The 27123-nt window shown below is 45.2% G+C and overlaps 1 protein-coding gene across 3 annotated transcripts in view; it reads right to left on the reverse strand.

The window, feature by feature from the left end:
- Positions 1-27123, reverse strand: part of SORCS2 (sortilin related VPS10 domain containing receptor 2) — a 202665-nt gene that overhangs the window by 114742 nt on the left and 60800 nt on the right. For all 3 annotated transcript variants that reach the window (XM_077310865.1, XM_077310866.1, XM_077310867.1), the window contains exon 3: positions 16054-16153. In XM_077310865.1, the coding sequence (XP_077166980.1) occupies positions 16054-16153 (100 nt within the window). The remainder of the gene's footprint in view (positions 1-16053; positions 16154-27123) is intronic.

Here is a 27123-nt window from a genome sequence, read left to right on the forward strand (position 1 = left end):
TATTAAGTATACCCGATTTGAAATGATATTTTGTAGCCTGTTGTCTAGTTTGAATGAAACAGTGGGTGATGTTGAAGAATAGAGGGTTATTGGATTTAGGGACATCATTTGAGATATGGGTGACATGGTTATTTGTGGAATGACAAAACTAAAAGTAATACAGAATTAAAAAATGATTTTATCATTATTACTAGCTTCAAAGCCCGTTCCTATGAACAGGCCTTGAAAGGGCCCCCTCCCCTGGCCAGGCAGCTTAAGGTGGCCTTGGGCCGCAGCTCGCAGCCAGATCAAGTGGGGCGGGCGGGAGCAGGGCAGCTAGTTAGCAGGGCCGAGACAGAGCTCCTTAGCAGGCAGTCAGCAGGGCGGGAGGCCCTCGTGAGCAGGCCCAGCCTAGCAGGCCAGGAGGCCCTCGTTAGCAAGCCCTCCACCAACGATCCTTTGCCCAGGGCCTCTCCCCTTACCTGCTGTTGGCTCCAGGCACTGAAGCATCTGAGAGCAAAGAGGCTAGAGTCCAGGGATGGAGGGCAGGAGCTGCAAGGGCAAGGCCAATCAGGGCAAAGCTGATTGGCCCTATTCCAACTTGGCCCTGATTGGCCCTATTCCAACTTGGACAGCTGGACATGTCCCACCCCCTAGGCTGTTTCATAAATATATAGAGGAACAACAATGGATAAGGATGTCTGGAAATACCTTTATGAATTTCAAAACAAGTTGCATTCTATAGGTGAGACATGATATGTAAAGATAAGTGGTTAACATATCATAATATATTAAAGTCTATCAGGACAAATGTAAGATAAAAATAAGACAGGATCCAACCACAGAAGGATACATTTGGCAATGGTTTTTCTATTAGAAAGGTTTAAAGATTTAAATTTCATAGTTCTGAGCAATCTAATAAGCAGAATTATGTCCAAATGATGAGCATATTATTGAATATTTTGCTAACTGAAAATTGAGATGGAAGAATGTATGATAAATTGGCTAAAACATTTCAACGACATACCAATGGAACAATGAGGAAATATGTAAATTAAGGGTCTTAAATTTATAGTAAGAACTTTTATAAAGTGATGTATCTGACAGGTTATCTAAAATGTACAAAAATACAGACTGTGAAGTGGAACAAATTTGCAATGTAATTTGTATTTTTTTATTAAGTATATATATCAGATTGAGGCTTTTGAACTCTGGTGCTGGAGAAGACCCTTGGACTGCAAGGCAAACAAATCGGTCAGTCCTAGAGATCAGCCCTGACTGCTCTTAAGAAGGCCAGATCGTGAAGATGAAACTCAAATACTTTGGCCACCTCATGAGAAGGAAGGACTCCCTGGAGAAGAGCCTAATGCTGGGAGCGATCGAGGGCAAAAGAAGAAGGGGACGACAGAGAATGAGGTGGCTGGATGGAGTCAATGAAGCAGTAGGTGCAAACTTAAATGGACTCCAGGGAATGGTAGAGGACAAGAAGGCCTGGAGGATCATTGTCCATGGGGTCGCGATGGGTCGGACATGACCGGAACTAACAACAACAACATATCAAATTTATGGGTAAATTAAAGAATCTCAAATAAAATGTACAAAAATACTTTGAATGTTTGATGGAAATGTGAACAACATAAACGAACACTGTATTATCTATGGTGGACACACAAGAAGGTTAAAAAATTCTAAATACATGTCCATGCATTAATTCAGAAGAGTATAAAGATTAATATACAAACAAAACCAGAGACTTCACTTTTCGGGTTAATGGATAAAGATTTTGAAAAAAGACATGGGACTTTGTTTTTTCATGTGACTATGGAAGTGAGACAATGCTCAAAAATGGACAAGTTTGATATCTCCCGCAATGGAAGGATGGTTGATAAGAATGATGGGACTGGCCATGAAGGCCAAACTCACTCCATTAATTAGAGAAAGATCAACACTAACCGGAAACTTGTTATAGGTTTTTGGTGTCTTACGAGGGGAAACGATCTGTTGGTATACGGTTTTGAGGACTAAAGGAGGAAATTTGAGGGATTTCATCTTTTTAATATAACCATAGTGTAACTCATAAGTAATTTAATTTATACAGCATGAATTACAGATTATTTATAGATAAACTCAGCAGCCTTTTAAATATCTCCTTCCTTTCTTCTTTCCTTCCTTCCTTTTCTCTCTCTCTCTCTCTCTCTCTCTCTCTTTGTTTGCTCTTTTATTCTTATTAGTTCCATTTAGTTCTTTTATGTCACATTTCAGTTTTTGAAATAAAAGGTATATTTAAAAAAATTGTCTTTCCTTTGCAAAGGATGTATGAGTCCAGTTTAAAACAGCAGCCTCCCCAGTTCAGAAAATCAACAGTATATGATAATTAACTTATTTAGAACCTGTCCTCCTCACTGCAGTAATTGCAGAACTGGCAGAAGGGGACACGAAAGGGCATGTCCAAAGGGCATCATCTCTTTGAGGCAGACTCTCAAAAAAGATCGAGAGGAACCATGGAAACAGGTAGGCAGACGCCTGACCTTTGAAGTGAGCCCGGAGGCACTGTGGCAAGCCCTGAAATTCTTTACTGTGTTGTTTGTAAAATCCACCTAATGAATGAAAACTGCCGCCCCTGAATTCAGATGTTATCTTGGCAGTGCGGACCCCACCTCTGCCCAGTCTAGGGCAGGCAGGAAGCTACGGGTGCCTTCCGCAGCAGCCCTGCAAGCCCGGATGAAGCAATTCTAGCAGCAGCTCCCCGTGTGACTCCCACCCGCTGCTTGTTTACCCACATTATGAGAGCGGTGTGGGAACAGACCACATCAAGCAGCTTTCGCCCTGCGGAGGTCAAGCAGCTGAGCTGGACAGCAAATGCTAGCCAGGCTTGCACAGCTTCGTATTCTTGTGGGTTTGTTAGCTGCCTTCCTTGTCTGCTCTCGTCTCCTCCCACTGTGTGTCTTTTAGCACCCTCCACTTTTGTTGTTTCCATCTGCAATGTCCTAATCTGAGAGCTTCCCATTCCTTCTCAAATCTTTATCCCCACCCCCCCACCCCTCTCCTATGGCCCTCCTCAGTTGTTGCTCAGTGTTTAACAAATTTGTCATTCTCTGCAAATCTCTCCATGCTGGCTCTTACTGAGGTCTTGGCTTTCTGCATCCAGCGCCGCTGCTCCTGTTGCTGGACAACTCTGGCACGCGGTCATTTTCCCACGCTCCCCGCTACAGCGACCCTAGTGAATGTCTTTCAAGCAGGCACCAGTTTCCCCTTTCCGCAAGCCACTTTAGATAGTTCCCCTCCCAAGCCTATGCTGTCCTCTCCTTGCATGTAGACCAGGGGTAGTCAAACTGCGGCCCTCCAGATGTCCATGGACCACAATTCCCAGAAGCCCCTGCCAGCGAACGCTGGCAGGGGTTTCTGGGAATTGTAGTCCATGGACATCTGGAGGGCCGCAGTTTGACGACCCCTGATGTAGACAATGGTCCCTGCCACACAGATTTGTCCCTGCTACTTCCCTTGCTGAACTGATGCACTTCGGTTAACGCTGTTCCACTAAATCCTTAATCACATCATTCCAAATGAACTTTCAGGAGCTAACCATCAAGTCTTTTCTCAGAGCTAAACTTTTTGCCAATCTCAGCTTCTGGGGTTCTTACTGGGCCTCGGTTTTTCTTAAGATTTCCATCTCTGGTTTGGGAAATACCCAGAGATTTGGGTGTGGAGCCCGGGGAGGGCAAGGTTGGGGGAAGGACCGCAGCAAAGTACAATTCCATGCCAGTCCACTCTCCGAAGCAGTCATTTTCTCCAGGGGAACGGATGTCTGTACTCTGCAGGTGAATGGTAATATCTGGAGTTCTTCAGACTCCCCCTTGATGAATGCCCTTAGCTATTGTTGAAACTATCTTACTCTCTGTTAGGAGATTACTTCTCTATACCGAAGTTGTTTTTCAAAATATGAAAATTGAAGTCCCTTGATAAAGCCAAAGAGTGAAACACATTGGGCTTTATATAAAAGAATAAAGAAGAATGGAAGTCTGAAGACTCCATAAAAGTCATTTTTGTACATTTGATTTGCCATATTGGTATTCCAGTGCTAATGTACTTGCCCTCCCCCTTGAGGTTGACAACCCTCCCTAATTTTTTATCTTTCAGAGCACTCCAAATCACACCGAAGATGCATAAGGCTCCATCTCTCCCACTTTTGAGTGGTGAGCTAGTGTGGTATCTTGGTCAGGGTGCTGGGGGGTGGGGGAGGTTCAAATCCCTCCTGTGCCCTCCACAATAAATGAACTGGGAGGGGTAGGTTCCAGTGAAAAACACAAATTGTGAAGCCGTACAGATGCACTGGGACAACAATGGCAAGAATAAATCAAGGAAAAGTCGTCTCTCTTCAATTTCAGTTGTTTTTTTAATCGTCATATAAGGTCCACGCGTTTCACCTGTTGGCTTTATCAAGGGACAAATATAAGTGTTTCAACCACACTTCTTATATGCAAAAAACGTATCTCTTGGACAGTATGTAAGGTCGTATTAATCGCAGTTCTTAGCTCATGGCATTCCAGACGCCATTTATATTTGTCCCTTGATAAAGCCAACAGGTGAAACGCATGGGACTTATATGAGGATAAAAAAAAACAACTGAAATTGAAGAGAGACGACTTCCTTGATTTATTCTTGCCATTGTTGTCCCAGTGCATCTGTACGGCTTCACAGGAGGCTGGCTCAGCAACCTCGGGCCAGTCACATCAGCCTAACCAATCTTACAGGGTTGTCGTGGGACTAAAGTGAAGGAAAGAAGAACAATGTAAACCTTTTGGGGGGCCCCCACTGGGAAGAAAGGTGGGGTGAAATGGTGTAAATACCAAATATCTATAAAGACCCTTAAAGTGTCTTACACTTACATTCTTTCTTTCCAGGGCCTTATCATTTTGATTCCCCCCCTGAATTATCACTATGCCAATGAAAGGTTATTGTTCTCTTTTGTTCCTTTCCTTCTTTATTGCTGGTACATCTGCCTGCTTGAGGCTTGTCACTCAAGATGTCATCTCCAAATCAATGTTGCTCAAACAGCATTTGCGGCACACTTGGCCGCCTATAAATTTGTTCGTTCTAGCTCTTTCTTACTGTTGACGATTCGGTGCTTTGTTATTTTCCTTATTGGGCTGGGAATGACCATTGAACTCCCAGGGGAAATTCCCGGTGGGCCACTGCCCTGGGCACCGCCAGGAGCCAGGAGGAAGCCGAGCCTAGCCTTGACAGGTCTGTCCGTGCTACTGGGGCTACTCAGCTCAGACCTCGCACATGAAGTCGATGATGGGTGGCAGCTCACCCCCTGCCTCATGCTGCATCACTGTTGGTTGTCAACAGCAAAAAAGGAGGCAATGGATGAGCTGGGGGTCCTGGAAGCAGTCCCCACTGTGCGTGACTGGGGCTACTTGGCTTGCTCTTACGGATGTCAGCCTCCAGGTGGGAGCTGGAATTATAGCTCATCGACAGATTACAGACACTGCTTCCTCTGGAAAAAATGGATATTTCGGAGAGTGGACTCTGGGACTGTAGTCCATTGAGGTCCCTGTCCTTCCGGGCGCCACATTCAAATCTCCAGGAGTTCCCCAACCTGGAGCTGGCAACCATGACCCCCACCTGTAGCCATGAGGTCCAGGCAACCCTACTTTTTCTGAGCTCTTTTAAATAGTAGTATTAAAAATTTAGTGCATTAGCCATGGGCCATCACAATCATACGAAATCCATATATGGTTAAATATTTAAAAGTCACACATACACATACCATCTATACCAGTGGTCCCCAACCTTTTTTTCACTGGGGATCGGTCAACGCTTGACAATTTTACTGAGGCCCGGAGGAGGGTAGTCTTTTGCCGAGCAATGTTGCCGCCGCCTGAGCCCCTGCTCCACTTTGCTTTCCTGCTGGTGCCCCTGACTTCTCGCCGCCCGCTGGGGGAGCCGCACTTGGTCCTGGAGTGACACTCGGAGGACCACAAAGCAGCTCCTGATTGGGCCCTCCGAGTTTTTATCCCAGACAGAGCCCACCCTTTCTCCTCCCCCTTAGGGCTTACTGTTTTATTTATTCTGCTCCGCAGGAGCGGTTAAAGATGTTCCAAAGCCTCCAGACAGAGCCTCATGCTTACCATTCAAGATGTTATGGGGAGGAAGGGAATGTGATCGAAAGCCACTTAGAAGTTTGAGATTTCTTAAGAGAGAGAAAAGCAGACTTATAAAAACCTTCTCTTCTTCTTTATCACATTTGCTGTAGGATATACCAATATTACCAAACATGGCCAATGTGGAAGTCAAAAATACATATGCATATGCCTTTAAACACCTGCATACGTTAGAGCTGCCAGGCCGCAGCTGGCAACCCCAGGGGTGGATGTGCTGGTTCGTTGGTATTACTTGTAGTAAAACCCAGGGGTGATGTCTTTGACTTTCTAGCATTTACAAAAACCCTATGTTTTTACCATAGAGTTTTTGAAAATTGCTGGAGTATCCACTTTGTCACTTCCAGTTTTAACCAGAAGTGATGTCAGTGTGCCAAGGCAATGCCTGCACTTGTTCCTTTTCCATGTACTCTCAAGAGCACTTGAGGCATTGGTGTACAACCAGCTCAGATGCCTGTAGGCCTCCCACCACAGTCACCCCCAGTATACAGGTATGTACAACACACAACTGGTTCAAATATTGCTGAAATTCTGCACCCTTTTACCAATGAACAATCCTTGGAAGGCACTGGAAATTCTTTTTGCCCTAAGGCAACCTGTAATTGATGGCCTGAGAACGAAGCAGCATTTGCCACATTACAGACTCTAGCTTCAGCCATCTTTGGCTCCGGCACCACAGGGGCTGGGCCTTGAAATGTCATTTGGAAGCAGCTGATTGACAAGTCAGCCAAGTGACCGGACATTATCAATACGCTTCCCATTTGGGTCCCCTTGTTCCTCAACTGCTGTAATTCATCCCATCCCTTCAAGCACGCTGGATGGCCTCATCCAAACAAGACATCAATTCTTGTCTGTCTCAGGCACTAAGACAAGGGTGAAACACACACAGAAAGCCAGGAAGCCCAGCAGTCTTCGAAATGCCCGGTTCCATTCCCAACAAAGAGGCCACTGTATGCTGGAGAGAAGTGAGAAATAGACTGCTCAGGGAGGATTGGGCACTGCAGAGGGCGAGCCGGCCTCAGATCTCACCAAAACAACTGAAACCAGGGCTCCTCCAAGGCCGACAACCTGTGCCTCCCAGTGAAGCAATTGAGAGAAAACACGAAGAAACTTGGTTAACTGATATAGAAGGAATAGATATACAAGATGTCATTTGTCATTTTCATTTGGCAGTTCTGGTGAGAGTCAGCAGACGCAAACATCAAGCTTTGCTTTGAGTAAATTTGTTTAAGTGTAGCATAGTTTTATTACTATTATTATTATGGGATTTATTGACCACTCCTTCCTATAAAGCTCGAGGTATTCAATGTATAAACATGGACATAACCAAGCAATAAAAAATATACAGAATAAAATATTTAAAACCACCATTCCAATCGCTTCACAGTTACTTACTCCTGACCTGAGTCATTGGTCAGCTATGCTGATTTGTTATTTGGGGAGGGGAATGTTCTGAGAGGAGGGGGAGACCCGTTGGTGTTGTTATGCACTCTGGCCTCAACCATTCGTCTGGTGGAACAGAGCCTTCTTACAGGGGCCAGGGGTCGACAGCATATTGGCCCTAGGTGATCTAAGGGCTTTCCTGGGAATGTATTGGGAGAAGTGGCCTCTCTACCCCTTTATATTAGGATTTTTCTTTATATTAGGATTTTTCTTTTTCCACTCTATGCCCTTTTATTCACTAATGTTTTCCTTGCTTTTGCTGTGAATGTCCATTGGGCTCTCATTGTTCTGCATTGATTTTCCTCCCTTCAGCACTCAGTTTGCTTTCTGGTCACATTTCCCCCAGGTTTTCTGAGGGTGTTTTCGTGCCAATTGTTTTGCTTCCAAACCAAAGGTAATTCAAAAGCATATGAATTCTTTTGGATTTCCCCCTGTCCTTTTGTTAGATTCAAATGAGTAGCTGTGTTGAAGTAGCACAATAAAATCAGAGTCCAGTAGCACCTTTTTGCTACTCAAAGCTCACTTCTTGCTCACATCAAAATCATTCCACCTTCCTTCCTCCTTCGTTGATTTACAAGCTCCATTCTGCTCTCAATTTAAATTTTTAATTTATTTTCATACTTGGCATGTCTAGTGATATGAGACTATTGCTAGTTTTGGATCGCTAACTGTTAAAAAATTAAAACGATAGGGGGAATTTAAAAGGAGCTGCATGAAATTTTGTTCCCTGCAAGTACTGACTTGAAAGGGGAATTGGAGAGGAGGCAAACAGCAGTCCCCTTGGTGCAAAAATAAAAAAGATTTCAGTGGTGCATACAAACAAAATAAAGGGGGGGGGGGGAAACCTGCAGCACGAAATTAGTTTAAGGTATAAAAAGAGATACTGGGATGGGAAGCCTAAAGATTTAAAAGCATTTTTCTTTTTAATGCTTTGGTGAACAGAGTTTTAAGGGGTGAACAATTAAAATGGGCCACGCACCTTTGGTCAGAGTCCTGCCATGTCCGAGAGCTCCATTCCCCCCCCCCACCAGTCGCACGAATCTCGCGTGCCAGAATGCTAACCATGCTAAAATCTTAAAAGATTTAACTTTCTAGTGGATCGATTTCAGGTCCTCCTAGCTAATTTGCGGATAGAGGGATTAGACACGAGAGTGAAGCAATTAAAAGAAATACAATTCAGCCATGAATGACAGGGGGTGCAAAAAATATTAAGCATACCAGCAAGACAACAAAGGTGATATGACAATAAAGGTCTTATGATTTTGACAACAAAGGTTTCTCGGAGACAGCTTCTCTTAGATCTGGAACACAGTACAGTTCTTCTAAATATTCTTCTAAATATTATTCCATACAAGGGAGGTAGTACTAATTGGTCATCAAAGCATCTTGCTTTTCTCCTTTGTTGCCACTTTTCATCAATTGATTTACGATACATTTCACAGACTCCTGGGTTCCTGAGGGGGACTAGGGTTAAGTTCGATTTTTTTCCCTCAAGGATTCCTTCATTAGTTTCTTTTTAGGGCACGATTTGTTAAAAACAGATGGGATTTTCCTGGTCCAATTGTCTGTTCACAGGGCACGAACCCCACTTTTTTCAATGCCATTTATACAAAAAGGAATGTAGGCAGGAAATCAGGGGCATACAGAGTAAATTGTGACTAGGGGTAGCCTAAGGGCCATTTCGCACGGCTTCAAAGTAGCACAATGGTTGCTATTTGGAAACGCTACTAATTTGCCATAACCCACGACGTCGTAGACAATCTGCAACAATCCTGAAACCGACCCGCCAAAAGCGCTTCGTTGTGGCGCTTTCAGGGGAATCCAGAAAAGTGGATTCACCCTCCGGATAGCTATACACTCCTGCAACCAATCTGCAACAGTAGCGCTAAAGACCTGTGCGTTACCATTGTTGCTGGTTCTTCAAAGTTCCTCCCCCTGGCTCTCTCCTCCAAACTTCCGGCGAAGCGATCGCCATTTTTTTTTCTCCGAGCGAGCGGGGATAAACGCACCGGCGAGCCTCTTTCTGTTTAGAGGCTTCCCTGGCTTCAGTCCTTCACCTTTAGTCACTAAGCACAAACCACTGAAAAGCCCGTTTGCTGAAATAAAGTCCCTTTATTTTTTACAAATAAATTCAGCCGAAAATCGGGCCCGTGAGAGGGGGGGGGATTTTTTTTTTATCACTCGAGGCAGCGTGCAAACGATCATACAATCAAATGACAGCTCACATTAGGCAGCTGGATGGGTCTCTCCGTAGCAACGAATCTACCTAGATTCGTTGCTATGGGTCGGTTTTTTTTTTTTAAACCTTTCTTAAAGGGAAAGGGGCTGTTTGGGAGCATGCTAACGGCTGCCCATTGGCTGCTTGACGGCCAGGGGCGGGACGAGCTTGGCAATAGCGCTTCCTTTCTAGCGATTTCTGCCGAGACCGGAAGCCTGTGGGAAACGCTAAAAAACGCAACTGATTCCACTACAAAGGCAGGTATGCATAACGACGAATTCCACTATTTTAAATGGCGATTTTTCATTCCGCAAACAATTTGCAACAAAGATCCCTGTGCGAAAAGGCCCTAAGATTTATCCTCAAAACAAGGCCTCTAGTTCTGCCCACTCATCAGAGAATCAGGAGAAAGAACCCCTGGCTGGTTGGGACCTCCCCCCCTTCCTTCCCGAGGCAAACAAGACTGCTCTGCTTGCATCTTTTGGTCTACTTCCCATTTCTGAACAAAAATTAATAATCACTCTGGAAAATATTGGTTTGCAGAAAACTCAGGAAAATGAAAGGGGCCACTTATATGCTAAGGTAGCAATCCCCAACCTGTGGGCCGCGGACCACATGTGGTCCTTGGACTAATTGGTGGGCCCCGAAGGACGCCTTCTCCCCCCTCCCCCCCGGCCCTTTACAACACACTTCGGGTGTCATTGTCTCCCATCACTCCCAGATGGGACCATCTCATTGCAGAGAAACAAGCTCAGGGTTCCCATTGATTTGTCATTGTCATGCGTTAAAATTTCCATGAAAATAAAATGTTCCTGATGTTCATTGTTGTGGCGTGTCTGTATCTTATTTTGAAGGGATGTTTAAATATTACCATAGCGATCAGAGAGCGTTAGGGCAGTGGTTGAGAGTAGAGGAGTAAACTATCCCCCCCGGGCCTCAGTAAAAGGCGGTGAGTGGTCCCTGGTGAGTGGTCCCCGGCGTTGAGTGGTCCCCGGTGATAAAAAGGTTGGGGACCACTGTGCTAAGGGACATCCGTTGATTAGTTCACAAAAATTCACTTCATACAAAGCTTTTTGAATCCTTTTGGTCAAAGGGTTGTTCCTACTGAATCCCAGCTGGAGATTGAGAAAGGGAGCTAACTCTGTATATAACAATCTTTGTCATTCTTGTATTTTAAGTATGCTGTTTTTATTTCATGACTGACCATTGATAAAGGCGGTAACACTGAAACACATCTGATCAGTGGAGGTATTGGTATGCATATATGCACTGATTTTATTGAGGCTATGAGATAAGCCTTAGGTTAATTTTAATAAATATTAGTAACTTAATTTTAAAGTTGTGTTCTACCCTACACAGGCTTGAATTCATTTCCCTTGTTCTTGACTTTGACTTGGGTCAGGATATTTTCTCCTTTTTTTTTGGGACAGTCTAGACCAGGGTAGTCAAACTGCGGCCCTCCAGATGTCCATGGACTACAATTCCCATCAGCCCCTGCCAGCATTCGCTGGTAGGGGCTCATGGGAATTGTAGTCCATGGACATCTGGAGGGCCACAGTTTGACTACCCCTGGTCTAGAATGCGAAAGGGAACCTTGCCACCTCTAAAGGTGAGAAGGACTGACTAATTAAATACACTTTCTCTCAGGATACGGCCAGATGGAATAACAAAATTAGTATGATGGGGACAGGAGAACAACCTTAGTACAGGAGACTTGATCTATGGAAGAATATATTAGTTTATCCAACCTATTCTCTTGATCTTGATGAGAAGAAGAGCTTTTTTGGTACCTTGCTTTTGACTACCTAAAGGAGTTTCAAAGGGGCTTATAATGGCCTACCCTTCCACTCCCCCAAAAAGATACCCTGTGAGGTAGGTGAGGCTGAGAGAACTTTGAGGGAACTGTGACTGCCCAAAATCACCCAGCTGCCTGCACATGCAGGAGGAGTGGGGAATCAAATCCAGTTTTCCAGATTAGAGACCACCACTCTTGACTACTACACCAGAGAACAAGGAGGGGGAATGCCCCTTGGTTAGCAGTGCTTGTTTTATCTCAACAAAACTAGCTGTAGAAACTATCCCCCCGATGCAATAGCCTGTACTTGAATTTCCAACGTCTCTCATTTATAGTGATTAATTCCTATATTCTATTAATGCCTCTATAGTGATTAATGTCCATACATGGATTGTGGCAGGTCTGCCTGTGCAACAGGCCACTCAGTTGAAATGCTTGGGAGTACTGCTCAGAGCTGAACTTTCATGGAGATCTCATGAGACATCGGTTATTAGAACCGCAAACAGCACTGGGAAAGCTGATTCTTTCATACTTCAGATTTTATTATTTTATTTATTAATTAAATTTATATCCTGCCACCCACGGCAAGACGTCTCGTGGCAAGTCACATCATTTTAAAAAACCACATAAAAACATAAAACACACTCTCCCATTAAAACCCCCTTTATACTTCTAGATTCTTTAATACTCAAAGGGGACAATATGTACCTTCAGCACTCAGAGTATTTAACTCCAAGGTAATTTGTTATGTGTGACTGGTGTATGGATGGAAGCTGTTACTGAGGATATTGATCAACTACTAATTAAGTTTCTTTGTCGGATACAAATGTGTGGCTGGTGTTGTTCTAAGAGCTGAAGTGAGTGAAGTCTTTTCCAAGGCTAGGGCATGGAAAAGGGCACTTAATTTAAAGCTAAAGATCCTACAGGCAGATCCAGAGTTAAGTTTGCCTGGTCTTATTAAATCAGACAATCAAAAAAGCAACTGGGATAAATTGGTGCATTATAAGCTAACATGCCTAGGGATTTTGATAAACTTGATGTGGTGAATAAATGTTGATGAGCTAAGACATCTGACTGAAATTTGTTTGAAACAACTGGATTGTAGAAGTGCATCAATACAGTTAAGACTGATTATGCACGGCAGCAGCTGCACCGTACCGCTACCTGGTCCCCAAGAACACACGGGGGATGGAATCCCCTGGCACATGCTGCCTGCTCCGACGTAGTGCGCGCGCACACAACCCCGTGGCTGGGAGAGCCCAGCACACTGCATGGTGGCAGTAGGAGGAGAGCAGGGGGACACGGGGGCCCCACCGCACGCTGGCAGGAGAGCGGCATGCTGCTCTCCCGATAGTGTGGGGGTGGGAGCATGCCCTGTCAAGCTCCATGGCTCCACAAAGCTGACAGGGGTGTTTGGTGTCCCTGCAGAGGTCCCTCTTCCATTATGCATAGGGCTGGCCTGTAGGGCCACAGATGGCATCCACGGCATCACAGGGAATGTGGAAGTATCTGTATTTGCTTACCGCAGGTCATCTGAGGCGCTGGATCGGGCCAGGACTGGGTGGCGGCCAGGATAGCAGTGGCGTCATGCACAATCCGCTCCGTGCATAATAGGTCTAAGTAGAATTTGTTCAACCTCACAATATGCGTTCTCTTACCAGTTTGTATCCTGAAGTATTTTAACATATCCGGTCAGACATGACCCACTGCTTGCACAGGGGATACCGTTACCTTTTTAACCTTTAACAATTCAGCCTCTTGTGGCACAGGGTGGTAAGGCAGCAGACATGCTGTCTGAAGCTCTGACCATGAGGCTGGGAATTCGATCCCAGCAGCTGGCTCAAGGTTGACTCAGCCTTCCATCCTTCCGAGGTCAGTAAAATGAGTACCCAGCTTGCTGAGGGGTAAACGGTAATGACTGGGGAAGGCACTGGCAAACCACCCCGTATTGAGTCTGCCATGAAAACGCTAGAGGGAGTCACCCCAAGGGTCAGACATGCTTGCACAGGGGATACCTTTACCTTTTAACCTTTAACAACCTTGATGTTGATGCATCTTCATGCTTTGCCATTTGCAGCCTTGTCAGAGAGATACACTGGTATCCCTACTCTGAGAGAATTGCTACTTTAATTGCACTGAGTCTACTGACCATGTACTTTTAAGCTGCCCTGAATTTTTAAAACTCAAACAGGAACTGATTCCCCCTCCACCCCAATCAGTAAGGATTCTGCTTCTCCAACTGCTGAGACTTCCAGGCTACTAAGCATTGAAGATGGATGGGCTACATTTAGAGTCGCTAGATTTTTGGCTGCCGTTGTAGAAATGCGGAAACATTCTAAAGCAACGGCATCAACCCTATCATTATGCGAGTAGCTTTCCATTAATTGCTTAAACATAAACTCTCAGCAGCTGTTCGAGACCACTGGGTCAAATGAACAGTAACAGAAAAGAAAGAAAGAAAGCCAGGAAGCCCAGCAATCTTCAAAATGCCCGGTTCCAGGACAAACAAAGAGCCCAATGTACTCTGGAGAGAAGTGGGAAAGTCAACCCAGTGAGAACTTGGGAATTTTAGCCAGCTTCACAGCTCATCCAAACAAATGAAATTAGTGCTCTCCGGTTCATTACAGGGCCAACAATCTATGCCTCCCAGTGAAGCAAGTAACAATAAAAATAATAATAAACTTGGATAAATGATATCGAAGGAACAGATACACAAAATGTCCCAGGACTGGGATAAATTGATTAATGTCACATTTTTTTGTTTTTTTAGTATTTATATACTACCCCTCTCGGTTGCCGGTCTCAGGGTGGTTTACGTAATCTAAAAACTCGATAAAACAATAAATCACATGGCTAAAAGAACACAATGTATCACAGTTGCATCAGCCCTAATGACTAAGATCAAGATTATAGCCGGTAAGATGTTAGCTATTCAATGGAGGACCAGGAGGAAGGAAGGGCAGAGGGGGACCCAGTATTTGCTATGGGTGTTCTAGCTAATTATTTAGCTGGCCTCAACCATCTGCCAGGCAGAAGAGCTCCATCTTGCAGGCCATGCAGAACTCAGAGCGTCAGAAGTGAGCATGCAAAATATGGACTTCAGAACTCTTGTCTGGGCAAGGCAATGCCATGTGGCAACTCCACACTGCTGGGAGGTTGACATCATTCTCCCACTGACTCATCCTTTTCCCTTCCCCCCAACCTAGAAGTGGCCAAGGACCCATGTCATTGGCTTCTATGTTCACACACATTCTCCAATGATATGGGATGGGCATGGAGGGAAATGGCTCCCACTGTACAGCAGGATGTGGGTGTGTGTATTTGTGTGAAAGGAGACAGAAACTCAACACTTTCTTTGTTGAAAAGTGTTTTAGACATGGATAATGACTGTCGTCCAAGTTGTAACACTGTTAGTGCAGATTTTTTTGTTTGCTTCTACAATAGAATGTATGTACATATATGCATGTATTTAAGCCATTTGTATATCCAACCTTTCCTCTGATACAGTCGGACCCAAGGCAAGAGAGAATAAACTAATAAATATTCATAGAAAATTAATCAAAACATAGTTAAACCAGGCAATTAAAAATAACCAAAACAAATAGGTCAACAATTACTTGGTCAAGTATCCACAGAAAAGGCCCAAACCCTTACAAACCGTCTCCTCCAGAGGAAGAGGCGCTGTTTTGAGACCCTGTTATGATGACACAATTGCCACATAAGCTCGTAGTGGGAGAGTGTATGCGGACCCAGGTCACAAGCAAAGGAGGAAAGGAGCAAAACATGTTCAAAGGCAGTCAGCTTCGGATCACAGGGCCAGGAAGCAACATCTGGGGAAGGCCTCAGCCTCTCTGCTCTGTTGCTGGTCCTCTGTAGGAACTGGTTGGGCACTCTCTGAGACAGGATGCTGGACTAGATGGACTATGGGTCTGATCCAGCTTGAGTTCTTTTGTCGCAGCACCCTCAACTGAACCCAGAAAAAAAAGGCATCCAGTGATGAGACCTCAGGACCGTTGCAACACAGTCCTGACAGGTAGAAAGTGACCAAGTGAACAAGCAGACCACCACACTTTACACCCACGAAAATTTCAAAACTGTCTTCAAGGGCAGCCCCATGTCAAGCATATTATTGTTTGTTTTTTCAGCCATGACCCTTACAAGATAAATGGTAGAGTGACAAGGAGCTGGTCAATTACAGTCTGCACAACCATTACTGAATGCTGGCAAGCTTAGAACATACCGTAATCTTTGGGTTCAGTGCTAGGATGTGAGAGCGATCTGGCTGTGACATCAGTCATCCCATTGATCCCCATGGTTCAGCGCTAGAGGCCTATATGTCTCTGACATGAGCTAAATAAGATGGACACACTTTTCTGGACACACTTTTGCAACATGAGCAAACTACAGCCTTTTCTGAGCTAGAACAGATGTACAAGTGAAGAGGAAACCCCTACCTTTTTTTTATTAGTAGGGCAGATGTAGAAATTTTCAATGACCGTCGAAACCCCTGGCTGCAGATTCAACTTGGTATAGAATGTCCCAAAATCCGAGGACCTGAGGGGAAGAAAAACAAATCCTGACGTTTATTTTGTTACTCAGGTTGTATTTTTCCAATCCAAAACATGATGGAACTTGTATACCTCTTATATACTGTAGGTTTTATCAATGACATAAACAAACCTTCTAGTTAAAATATCTACCAAATGCCAAAGGTAGGATAATCCTAGGAAATATGAGGAATTTGCACAACTTTCTGATATGATTTACCAAGGCTTCATCCACCTTTGCCACAAAACCCCCCAAGCCGACATTGCCACTTAAGTGCATAATTTCATATATGGGACTGGATCTCTGTGGAATTCTTCTGCATAAGAGCCTTCCGCTAGTGAGAGAGTCTCTTGCATGAGGGGAAGGTATCTTACTTCAGAGTAAAACACCACCACTGGCAGCAGACATCTGTTGGATTCAACCTAATCCAACTACTAAAAAGAGAAAAGTTAAGGTTTCTAACCAAATCAAAACATATTAGGCATAAAGTTTTTTAAAGGTAAAAATCTACAATTGGTAGACAATGCGGGGGGGGGGTGGAAAAGAACTAATAGCATAAAGCTATTTAGAAACATGCCATAAAAATGGCAGCATTTCTACACTCTGAGGAAGGTGAATTGACCTGGAGACTTGCAGATGTGAACGTCCATCTACACAGACATTTTTGTTCTGTTCCTTAACTACTATTCTGGTGAACAGAAGTCTACAGTCCCAATGAGAAATACCTCAGGAAGGGGAGGAAAGGTTTCTCTAGTGCAGCCTTTCTCAATTTTTTGTCGCTGAAAAAAACCCTGAAACATTCTTCAGGTTCTGTGAAAAACCAGAAGTGGCACGATGCTTTAGGATGCTTAGGGCTGATCCTGCGTTGAGCAGGGGGTTGGACTAGATGGCCTGTATGGCCCCTTCCAACTCTATGATTCTATGATTCTATGATCGTGCAGAATATGGTTGGGAAGCAGAGTTGTGGACACGCCGACCTATGACCCCTGGCTCTTCCTACCCCCTGCAGGCCCATCATTGGCCATTTTGGAAGTGGGGGAGATTGACTCTATACCGAGCCGCAAAGGCCATTGTACTGGGCCGCCAGCGGCCGCGCCTGCCTCCCCCCCTGCAGCGAGAGGGGGGGAAAGAGGCCGGCACGGCAGCCGGCGCGGCAGCCGGCGCGGCAGCCGGCGCAGCAGCCGGCGCAGCAGCCGGCGCGGGAGCGATGCTAACGCACACGCGCAAAACTGCCGCGCGTGTTTGCTCCCCCTGGTGGCCAAAACGTGCATGCGCGGCAACTCTGTGCGTGTGTGTTAGCGCCACCTGGTGGCCAAAACGCGCATGCGCAGCAATTGGGCATGCAGGTTTTTGAGCAATTGTGGCAGCCGGGCCGCTGGCTCTCCCCCACCCCCAGAGGTGGTCCCCGACCAGATGAAGGTTGGGGACCGCTGCTCTATATGGTCATATCACCCGATAAATGTTTAACAAATTTTAAAAATATATAGAGAGTTAATTCACTCCCACCCATTCAGGAAACGCTTCTAGGGCCATCAAGAAACCCCAGGGTTTCACAAAACCCTGGTTAAAAAGCCTGCTCTAGTGATTCTCAGCCTGTCTGGCATGAAAATTAGCTCCAACAGAGTTGCCAACCTCCAGGTGGGGCCTGAGGTTGTCCCAGAACTATAGCTGAGCTCCAGATTACAGAGACCCTGGAGCAAATGCTAGCTGTGGAGGGCATCACTCCCCTGCTGAGCTCCCTTGCCCTCCCACAAGCTCTGCCCCCAGTTCTCCAGGAATTTCCCCAACCATGTAATGCTGAGTGGTAGGAGGAGAGGGCTAAAAGAAGGGGGGATGGTATGAAGCAGGCAGCTCCCCCACACCATTTTCTATGTGGCGCTTAGCTCCACCCCCTTCCCCTTGGGCAGAGTTTGGGAAGGGGAGGGACTTCAGCATAGTGCTATAGTGTCCGCTCTCCAAAGTAGCGTTTTCCTCCAGGAAAACTATCTATGGAGTATGGAGGTGAGCGCAATTTAGAGAAAGCTCCAAATCCCACCTTAAGATTGAAGAAGCAAAGGACAGTGGCCAAACAGTACGGGTGCATAAAGGTAAAGGTAAGGGTATCCCCTGTGCAAGCACCGGGTCATGTCTGACCCTTGGGGCGACGCCCTCTAACATTTTCTTGGCAGACTCAATACAGGGTGGCCCTGCCATTCCCTTCCCCAATGGGTGCATAGAATGGGGAAAATAAATCTGAGGCAAATATATATATAATTTTAAGTTTTGCTGTCCCTTTTAGAATGGAAACTGTTTCCCAAAACATAAGCTTGTACAAGTGTTCTGTTAGAATAGAATTTCTAATCCAAATAAACCTTCTCACAATCAATTCTTGGAGTTATCCTTCTAATACTATGATGGAAAAAATGGGGGGGGGGGAACCAGTCATTCTAACAGCTTCCAGTATAGTCGATTTCAACTTAGATTATAGTCTTTGTCAGGACTTATCTATGTTTTACTGCATCAGCGCCTCCTTACAGATCTCATTTCTTTGGAGCTTACATCAGGTTTTTGGTTTCATTTCTCCATTATTTTTTGGCTCAATATATATTTTTGCCGCAGTTTTTTTCATGCCAAACACCTGAAGGTTCGCGACTCTAGCTAGCATGCTAGTGTAATGCGTTTAAATTCAAATGGAGGGGAATCGCTACAGAAATCACGACACTGCAATGTAATTCTCCAGCCCTCTGAAAGATATCTGAGCCCAAGGTTAAGAAGATCAATGTGTATGCACATATTACACCACTATTGGCTCCTGGCTGCATTGACATTTTTCTGACAAAACAAAAAGGTACACAATTGAAACCTTACTACAGTTAAGTGTTCCTGACCATGGTAGCAAACTGCCAAGAATGAGGCCTGTGATTAACGCCTTTGGTTTTGGTCATAGACAATAATCATTGTTAAAAATTCATTTTGGTCACTTCATAAGAAATTATTCTTGCATTGTAATGTCAGGAGCCATTGAGAAACATCACCTGTAAACGTGTATCATCAGAGTCAAAAATCGTCATTTTTGGTTGTCACTGTACAATTTGATTCTTAATTGAGGCTCCTATGATGGCCAATATCTGTAATTAAATTTACTTTGTAATAAATGCATGTATATTTGGCTAAGATCAAGTGCAGACATGTATATCTGTCAATATTTAATGTATTTAATCTAACTAACAGAATCATTGGGCCTGTACACACAGATCTTCTTAACCTTTAAGTTCTTAATTCAATTCAGTTTTGAGTTTTCTCTCCTTTTTTCAGGTATGTGAGCTTCTCCTAGCTCTGGGAGCCCCAAAGCAAACAAGCTTTATCTGTTTGAAACTGTCTCTTTTGTCTTCCTTGATGTATATAATTTTAGCTGTTAGGACTTCATAAAATGGAAATTTGGCATAATTGCTCTTAAAACATTATCTTTTGCTTTCCTGAATTTTTAGATTTTTATTCAACAACATATAAGCTAGAACTTTTGATGGAAATTCGGATGGCAGAACAGACATGACAATAGCTTCTCGAAACACGTACGGATTCCAGATATATTCACAAATGCTAATTCAAACTGACACCGATTGTTATTCTGTGCAGTCACGTGTATCCCCAAGAAACCAAGGGGCAAGCAAATGGGTATAATTAGTCTGTTCACTTGTCCGCCTGCACATTTCTGGATTCTTTTGAGGCCTTCTGCAAGCGCTCAGCAGAAAAACAAAATAGCAGACCATTAAAGATACAATGCCCAAAAAACATATTTCACAGAGAACTAGGGTTGCCAGGCAGGGTGACACTTCACCCCCCCCCCAAAAAAAACCCTTTCCACACCATAAGAACATTGCAACACGTAGATGTCATCCAGAAGTGATATCAGCATGTCAGGATCACTGGGGGTGGGGGGGGGAGATAATGAGACACACTGGGGATGTGGTGCACTGATTTGGGGGCAAAACTATTCAGTTAGAAGCTGAATACAGTTCTGCCCCAAAGCCAGAGTGTCCCCCCCCAACATCACTTCTTCCAAAAAAAGGAAGAACAGCAACAGGTGACACTTAAAATCAGGGCTGGTTTATCTCTGTAGCATATGTAGAAGGAGAAGGAGGAGAAGGGGGAGTTGGTTCTTATATGCCACTTTTCTCTACCTGAAGGAGTCTCAAAGCGGCTTACATTTGCCTTCCCTTTCCTCTCCCCACAACCGACACCCTGTGAGGTGGGTGAGGCTGAGAGAGCCTTTATATTACTGCTCAGTCAGAACAGCTTTATCAGTGCTGTGGCTGGCTGCATGTAGGAGAGCACAGAATCGGACCCAGCTTGCCAGATTAGAAGTCCACACTCCTACCCGCTACACCAAACTGGGTCCCACACTTCTAGGGGCACCACAAGGTGCCTTCATCCCAAGGATCAGGGTTGTAGACACTCTCCTCCCTCCTTTTCCCTCTTCAAGGACTCTTGATCATGGTGTCTCCCCTGCCAGGTAAGTACTCTTGGAATCATTCCACTGGGGCCCCTCTGCCCCCAGTCTGGCTGTAACTGGCTCTGGTGAGATGGGCCCCGTGAATCCTTAAACCTCTCCTGCTTAAAATTCAGGAAAATTAGCTGTACTTGAATATTACTAAGGTATGGGGGGGGGAAGCCTCTTGTGGCGCAGAGTGGTAAGGCAGCAGACATGCAGTCTGAAAGCTCTGCCCATGAGGCTGGGAGTTCAATCCCAGCAGCCGGCTCAAGGTTGACTCAGCCTTCCATCCTTCCAAGATCGGTAAAATGAGGATCCAGCTTGCTGGGGGGTAAACGGTAATGACTGGGGAAGGCACTGGCAAACCACCCCGTATTGAGTCTGCCATGAAAACGCTAGAGGGCGTCACCCCAAGGGTCAGACATGACTCGGTGCTTGCACAGGGGATACCTTTACCTTTACCTTATGGAGGGGGGTTGAGGATGGTTTTGTCCATTTTGAGCATGAAATTTTATTCAAGGTCTGAGCTTTCATGTGCACACACACTTCCTCAGATACAATATCTATATTTTATTATAATATTGTATCTGATGTAGTGTGCATGCACACAAATGCTCATACCTTGAATAAAACGTTATTGGTCTTAAAGGTGCCACTGGACTCTAAATTTGTTGTAACTCAACAGAAGCAAGTTTCATTGTATTTTATAGATAGTGTTGTGACAATTATGATGGAGTGTTGGGAAGAAATGTTTTTTTTATTTCAAACATCCTGTGTTACATAATAATTTTTATATACATAATTATGATATGTAACCCCCTTTTCATTTCTGTATCTCTTTAACATCTTTACTTTCTAAAGAATAAAAAAATATATCTGAATAAATGCAAGCATACGGCAGGTCAGATACTCTCCAATGACACAGGGACCCCCCCCCTTGCCCTTAGCACCATGACGCTTCCATTTATCACCCAGGCACCTTCATGAGCTTATCACTTATGGGAAGGTCCATAGCTCAGTGGTAGAGAATCTGCTTTATGTACAGAAGATTCTAGGTTCAATCCCCGGCATCTCCAATGTCAAGGACCAGGTGGTGAGTGATGTGAGAAGACCTCCACCTGAGACCCTCAGAGAACTGCTCCTCTTGATAGATCAGGGGTCAGACTCAACAAAAGGCAGCTTCATGTGCTTGTATCTATGTAAGTAAAACAAGATGAAACTCAAATAATTTGGCCACCTCATGAGAAGGAAGGACTCCCTGGAGAAGAGCCTAATGCTGGGAGCGATCGAGGGCAAAAGAAGAAGGGGACGACAGAGAATGAGGTGGCTGGATGGAGTCATTGAAGCAGTCGGTGCAAACTTAAATGGACTCCGGGGAATGGTAGAGGACAGGAAGGCCTGGAGGATGGGGTCCATGGGGTCACGATGGGTCGGACACGACTTTGCACCTAACAACAACAAGTAAAACAAGCTTCTGTGTAGCGCAAGATGCCTGACCTTTTTGAGCCTGCAGGAACATTTGGAATGGTGGGCATAGCAACAATATAGTTGCTGCAAAATGGCTGCTGTAGGAAGTGAAGCAAGCCATAAAACTATTGCCTCAGCTTAACTTCAGTGACACAGGGTGGTAACATCTGCTGCCAACTAACATTTTCGTAGAAGTCTGCACAGTCAATCAAATCTCCAGTAGCCAATCAGAAGCCTTGCTGGGCAAAAGTTCTACCTGGCCTCACCCACTTCCAAAAAACCATCACTTGGGCACCAGAAAGCGCGTCAGCCAGTCCCATGGCACCCACAAGTAGTACATCAGAGACCCAACACAGTATCTTGAGAGTTGTGAGTTCCTATATTGTGCAGAGGGTTGGACTAGATGACCCTGGAGATCCTTTCTAATCCTATTATTTTATTATTCTATTCTATGATTCTAGGCCCCAGAAGAACTTGTCTGCCAGCCTCCAGTGCTACAGTGCTAAAGCAGCAGAACTTCTCATAAGGCAGAGCTGCCCCTGAGGGTGATTAGACCTTTGAGCTGCAGAGCGGGGGGACGTCTCCAAGCCAGAGGAGAAGGACCTTGGAAAAACAGCTCTGGAAAGGCTTTCTGACAGACAACGATGTTAAGGACCATCCACATCAAACAAGACACAATTCAGGGTTTTTAAATTTTAAATTAAATTAAATTTTAATTTTTAATTTTTTCACAAAAATGAGAAAAATATGTGATTTCGATTACAAACACATAAAAACAAGCCAAGGTGCTTTTGAACAGCGATTGCTCTAAAATTATAAACTAAAGATCGGGTATTCACAACATAAAATATTGCAGTGAGTTTCCGTTGCCAGAAATAACTTCAGCGGAAGTTCTTGAGGCCCATCCATTCGGGACTCGGAGCAGGGGCTCCTCAAGGGGTGCTCTCGGACTGAGTGGCCTCATCATCCTGCGCCACCTTCTTTCTTTTCCTTTGGACAAAAAGAAACACAAAAAACAAAATGAGTGAGACATCTGCAACTGAAAGGAACTTCCACACTTCAATGTTGACATATATTTTGGGCACTCTCAAACCACATATTTAGAGCTAGTTTGGTGTAGTGGTTAGGAGTGCGGACTTCTAATCTGGCATGCCGGGTTCGATTCTGCACTCCCCCACATGCAGCCAGCTGGGTGGCCCTGGGCTCGCCACAGCACTGATAGAGCTGTTCTGACCAAGCAGTAATATCAGGGCTCTCTCAGCCTCACCCACCTCACAGGGTGTGGGCACAGGAAAGGGAAGGCACTTTGAGACTCCTTCGGGTAGAGAAAAGCAGCATATAAGAACCAACTCTTCTTCTTCTACTACTTCTTAACTGCTGGTTACATATTTTAGTTCTAATCAATCTCTTTATAGGAAACTAAAACAAAACAATATATTGGATCGGTTCCTGCAGATCAGCTCCGCTAATTCTAGTGAAGGTGCTGCCATTAGTGGGGCAGATTTGCAAGCTCCCACTCATCTCTGTTCCTTCATGTCCTTATATACTTGTTGGCTTTTACAGTTTACTCTGCTCATAGGAACATAAGAGGCTTGCTGGATCAGACCAGTGGTTCGTCTAGTCCAGCACTGCACCTTGCCCAGTGACTAACCAGTTCTTCTGGAGGGCCAACAACAGGGCAGAGAAGCCAAGGCCTCCTCCTGATGTTGCCTCCTGACTCTGAGATTCAGAGGTTTAGTGCCTCTGAATGTGGAGGTTCCCCTCAGTCACCATAGCTAGTAACCATCGATAGAGTTATCCTCCATGAATCTATCCAGTTCCCTTTTGAAGCTATTAACTTCTGTGGCTACATCCTTTGGCAGCAATTTTTTTGATGTGGAACACTACCGGCGCCCTCCCTAAAATGGAAATTATAACAGATATGACGTCCGTTTTCCCGCCTTCGGGAGTGCACCAGTAGATGGTGGCTGCAGCAGCAGCTGCGAGGCTCAATAGCAGCACCTGTTTTCCCTGGCCGGTCCCACCCTCCAGAACTGGGCCTCAGAGCTCTGCTGCACCGCCAGCAGAACTGCTGCGACAGGTAAAGGGGGAAGAGGGAGTGTGTGTGAGGGAGGGAGGGAGCAGGGAGGAGAGGGAGGAGGAAGAGGGAAGGAGGAGTGAGGGAAAAGGAGTCCGTGTGTGTGTGTGTGTGTGTGTGTGTGTGTCTGTGACAGAGAGGGAGGGGGCCAGGACCAAGGAGTCCCACAGCAGGTATGTGTTCCACGTACTCTGTAATAGTCGGACTCTCACTAGATTTCTTCCTTCTCCTTTGTGCTTAACATCCTATGCAACATTGCAGTACCTGCTCTGCAGAAAAGCTGTTTCATTTTCCTTGACATCTTGAGTTTCCAGGTGGCAGGAGAGAGATGTAATCTAAGTATGTGACTCAAGAAAATTTTACTTAAAGCTTCTGGTACAGTGGAGGAGAATCAGGAAGAGAACAATCCAAGTAGGGTATGAAGGTAAAAACATACGCAGGTGACATTTTACTCCTGATGACGCAGTCCCATGGGATTCCAGCAGCAGGAGCCTTGAAGAAAGGAACAATGAGCACAATTAATACAACACTATTAATATAATACAATGGTGCTGAAGTTTAAATACTCAGAAGTCACATCAAGCATGGGGATTATGCTTTAGTAAGTGAGCTGTCACATAAACATCCAGCGTCATGTAGGCGGGTAGTCATCAAGCTCTCCAGACCTACCTTTAGGCCCCATGGCAGTGGGGACCCAGAGAGCTACAAGCACACAGCATGATGGGTAAAGGATGACACTCTGAGTCTGTCTGTGCTGGGTGACCTCACCACAGAGTCCTCCTGTTCTTCCAGCACACAGACAGAAGAGAGGCAGGACCTGAGCTAAGCTCATGGTCCATGTACACACCACAGTAGGTTCTTCCCAAAGCAACTGAAAATGGTGGTTCTGAAGGGGCATATGAGCCACCTTCCATGAGCTGAAAAATACAGACACAGATCCTGCTTCTCATGATCTCAACAACCTACACTGAGTTGGGAATAATCCCCACTCTGAACTCACACTTGCTTGTAAGTGTAAACATGACAGGATTCACCCAGCGTTTAGGAATGCAATGAACTGATACTTACCTGCCATAAACAGGTCTTCCCAGGGGCAGGGGGCCCAGCTGGAACAAAGGACAAGACCAATTATTTCATTTCATTTTTAACTGATTTCTTATGAAGCATGGTATCGTAAATTTCATGGGGTTTGGAATTACCCCAGGGGATGGGTGATCTGTAGGAACAGGTGTGGTAACGGAAGCAGAACATTTCTAAACATTTAGAAAATGACCTTCTTTGTTTGGCCAGTCCCTTTCCCCGAAAAATGGAAAAGACCTTCAACACATCAGTGTGTTCTTCTCCAGTGATGGGACTAGCTCATCCTTTTGATTTCCCTGCACACCATCCTGTTCCTAGAGATGCCTTTCACCCCACCGGTTCCCCCTCCCCATTCCTAGAGAGACCCTTCACCCTACCACCCACCAGTCCTCCCAGAGTCCCCGCAGACATGCTGCCACCATCTACTTACAAGGAAAAGGGCTCTTTGCTTCAAGAAGGAAGAAGGTATGGCAGACTGTGACGTGACCACTATGCCGGACAGCTGAAAGATCCACTGGAACCAGGTAGTTCTTCCAGTTTGTGCAAAGGAGGACCAGAATCCACCGCGATGGCTGAAGCCACCTCTGTCTGCTGCTGGGTCTGTGGCGGCCCCTCTGCGGGTGGTGACAGGCAAGGCCATGCTGCAGTTCGACACTGTCTCGTTACTCACTTGATTCATACTGGGGTTGCCAACACAGGCTTTGGAAATTCCTGGAGATTTGGGAGGCAGAGCCTGGAGCCGTCACAGCTAGAGGAAGGGAAGCTCAGCAGAGGTGAGATCCTGCCTGTCAAAGCAGCCATTTCCTCCAGCGGAACTGTTTGGCAGTCTAGATATTTATCTATTTATTTATATTTTGACTTATAAGCCACCCCTCTCCAAATGGTCTTGGGGTGGCTCACAACAGTTAAAAATCTGTACAATTTAAATTTTACAAACAACGTCAACTGAAGTCCTATCCTGAATGATCAATCACTCCAGTGACTGCCGTTGTGCCTGGAGATTAAATGGATGGAGTGTTGCTTGTTGGCCAGGAACAAGATGTCATGAGTGGGGGGTCTGGCTGGGGGCCCCTGTCCGATGGTAGTGGTGATTCCTGGCCTCAATCAAATGCTTTTATAAGGCCTCCAGAACCAGGAGGGCTTGCATTCCTTCCAGCGGCTCATTCCACCAGGCTGGATCTAGGGCCAAAAAGGCCAGTGGCTCTGGTTGACAGCAAATGCACCTCTCTGCGGCCGGAGATCACCAGCAGGTTGGAATTTGCACAGCGGAGAGCTCTCGAGGGGGCATATGCAGAGATATATGGTTGCCAAGTTAATAAATACCTCAAAAATTGGGGGGGGGGGCTGAGGAGATCAGGGTTTGGGGAGAAGAGGGACTTTAATGGGGTATAATGACACAATGTCCATCCACCTTCCAAAGTAGCCATTTTCTCCAGGTGAATTGATCTCTTTAGCCTCCTGCCACAGACCAATTGCAATTCCAAGACATGACGGTTGTAGCAGGTACAAGGATCTGGTGAGAACACAGGTATTTAAAAGAAAAACATGACGTCTTAAACCACAGCCATGTTTATGTGGAAGGAAGGGGGAGAAATGACAAAATTAAGATCACATCCACACTTCTTTATTTCAAAAATATTAACTATGTTGGTTCTCTATTGGGGAGGGACTTTTGGGAAGGATTTCTTTTCTGAATGAAAATCACACACACAGTACAGTACCTTTATTGGCATAATAAAAATAAAATAAAATTGAATAAAGGTAAAGGTAAAGGTATCCCCTGTGCAAGCACCGAGTCATGTCTGACCCTTGGGGTGACGCCCTCTAGCGTTTTCATGGCAGACTCAATACGGGGTGGTTTGCCAGTGCCTTCCCCAGTCA

Source organism: Paroedura picta, chromosome 14, assembly GCF_049243985.1.
Source record: "Paroedura picta isolate Pp20150507F chromosome 14, Ppicta_v3.0, whole genome shotgun sequence".
Lineage (NCBI taxonomy): Eukaryota > Metazoa > Chordata > Lepidosauria > Squamata > Gekkonidae > Paroedura > Paroedura picta.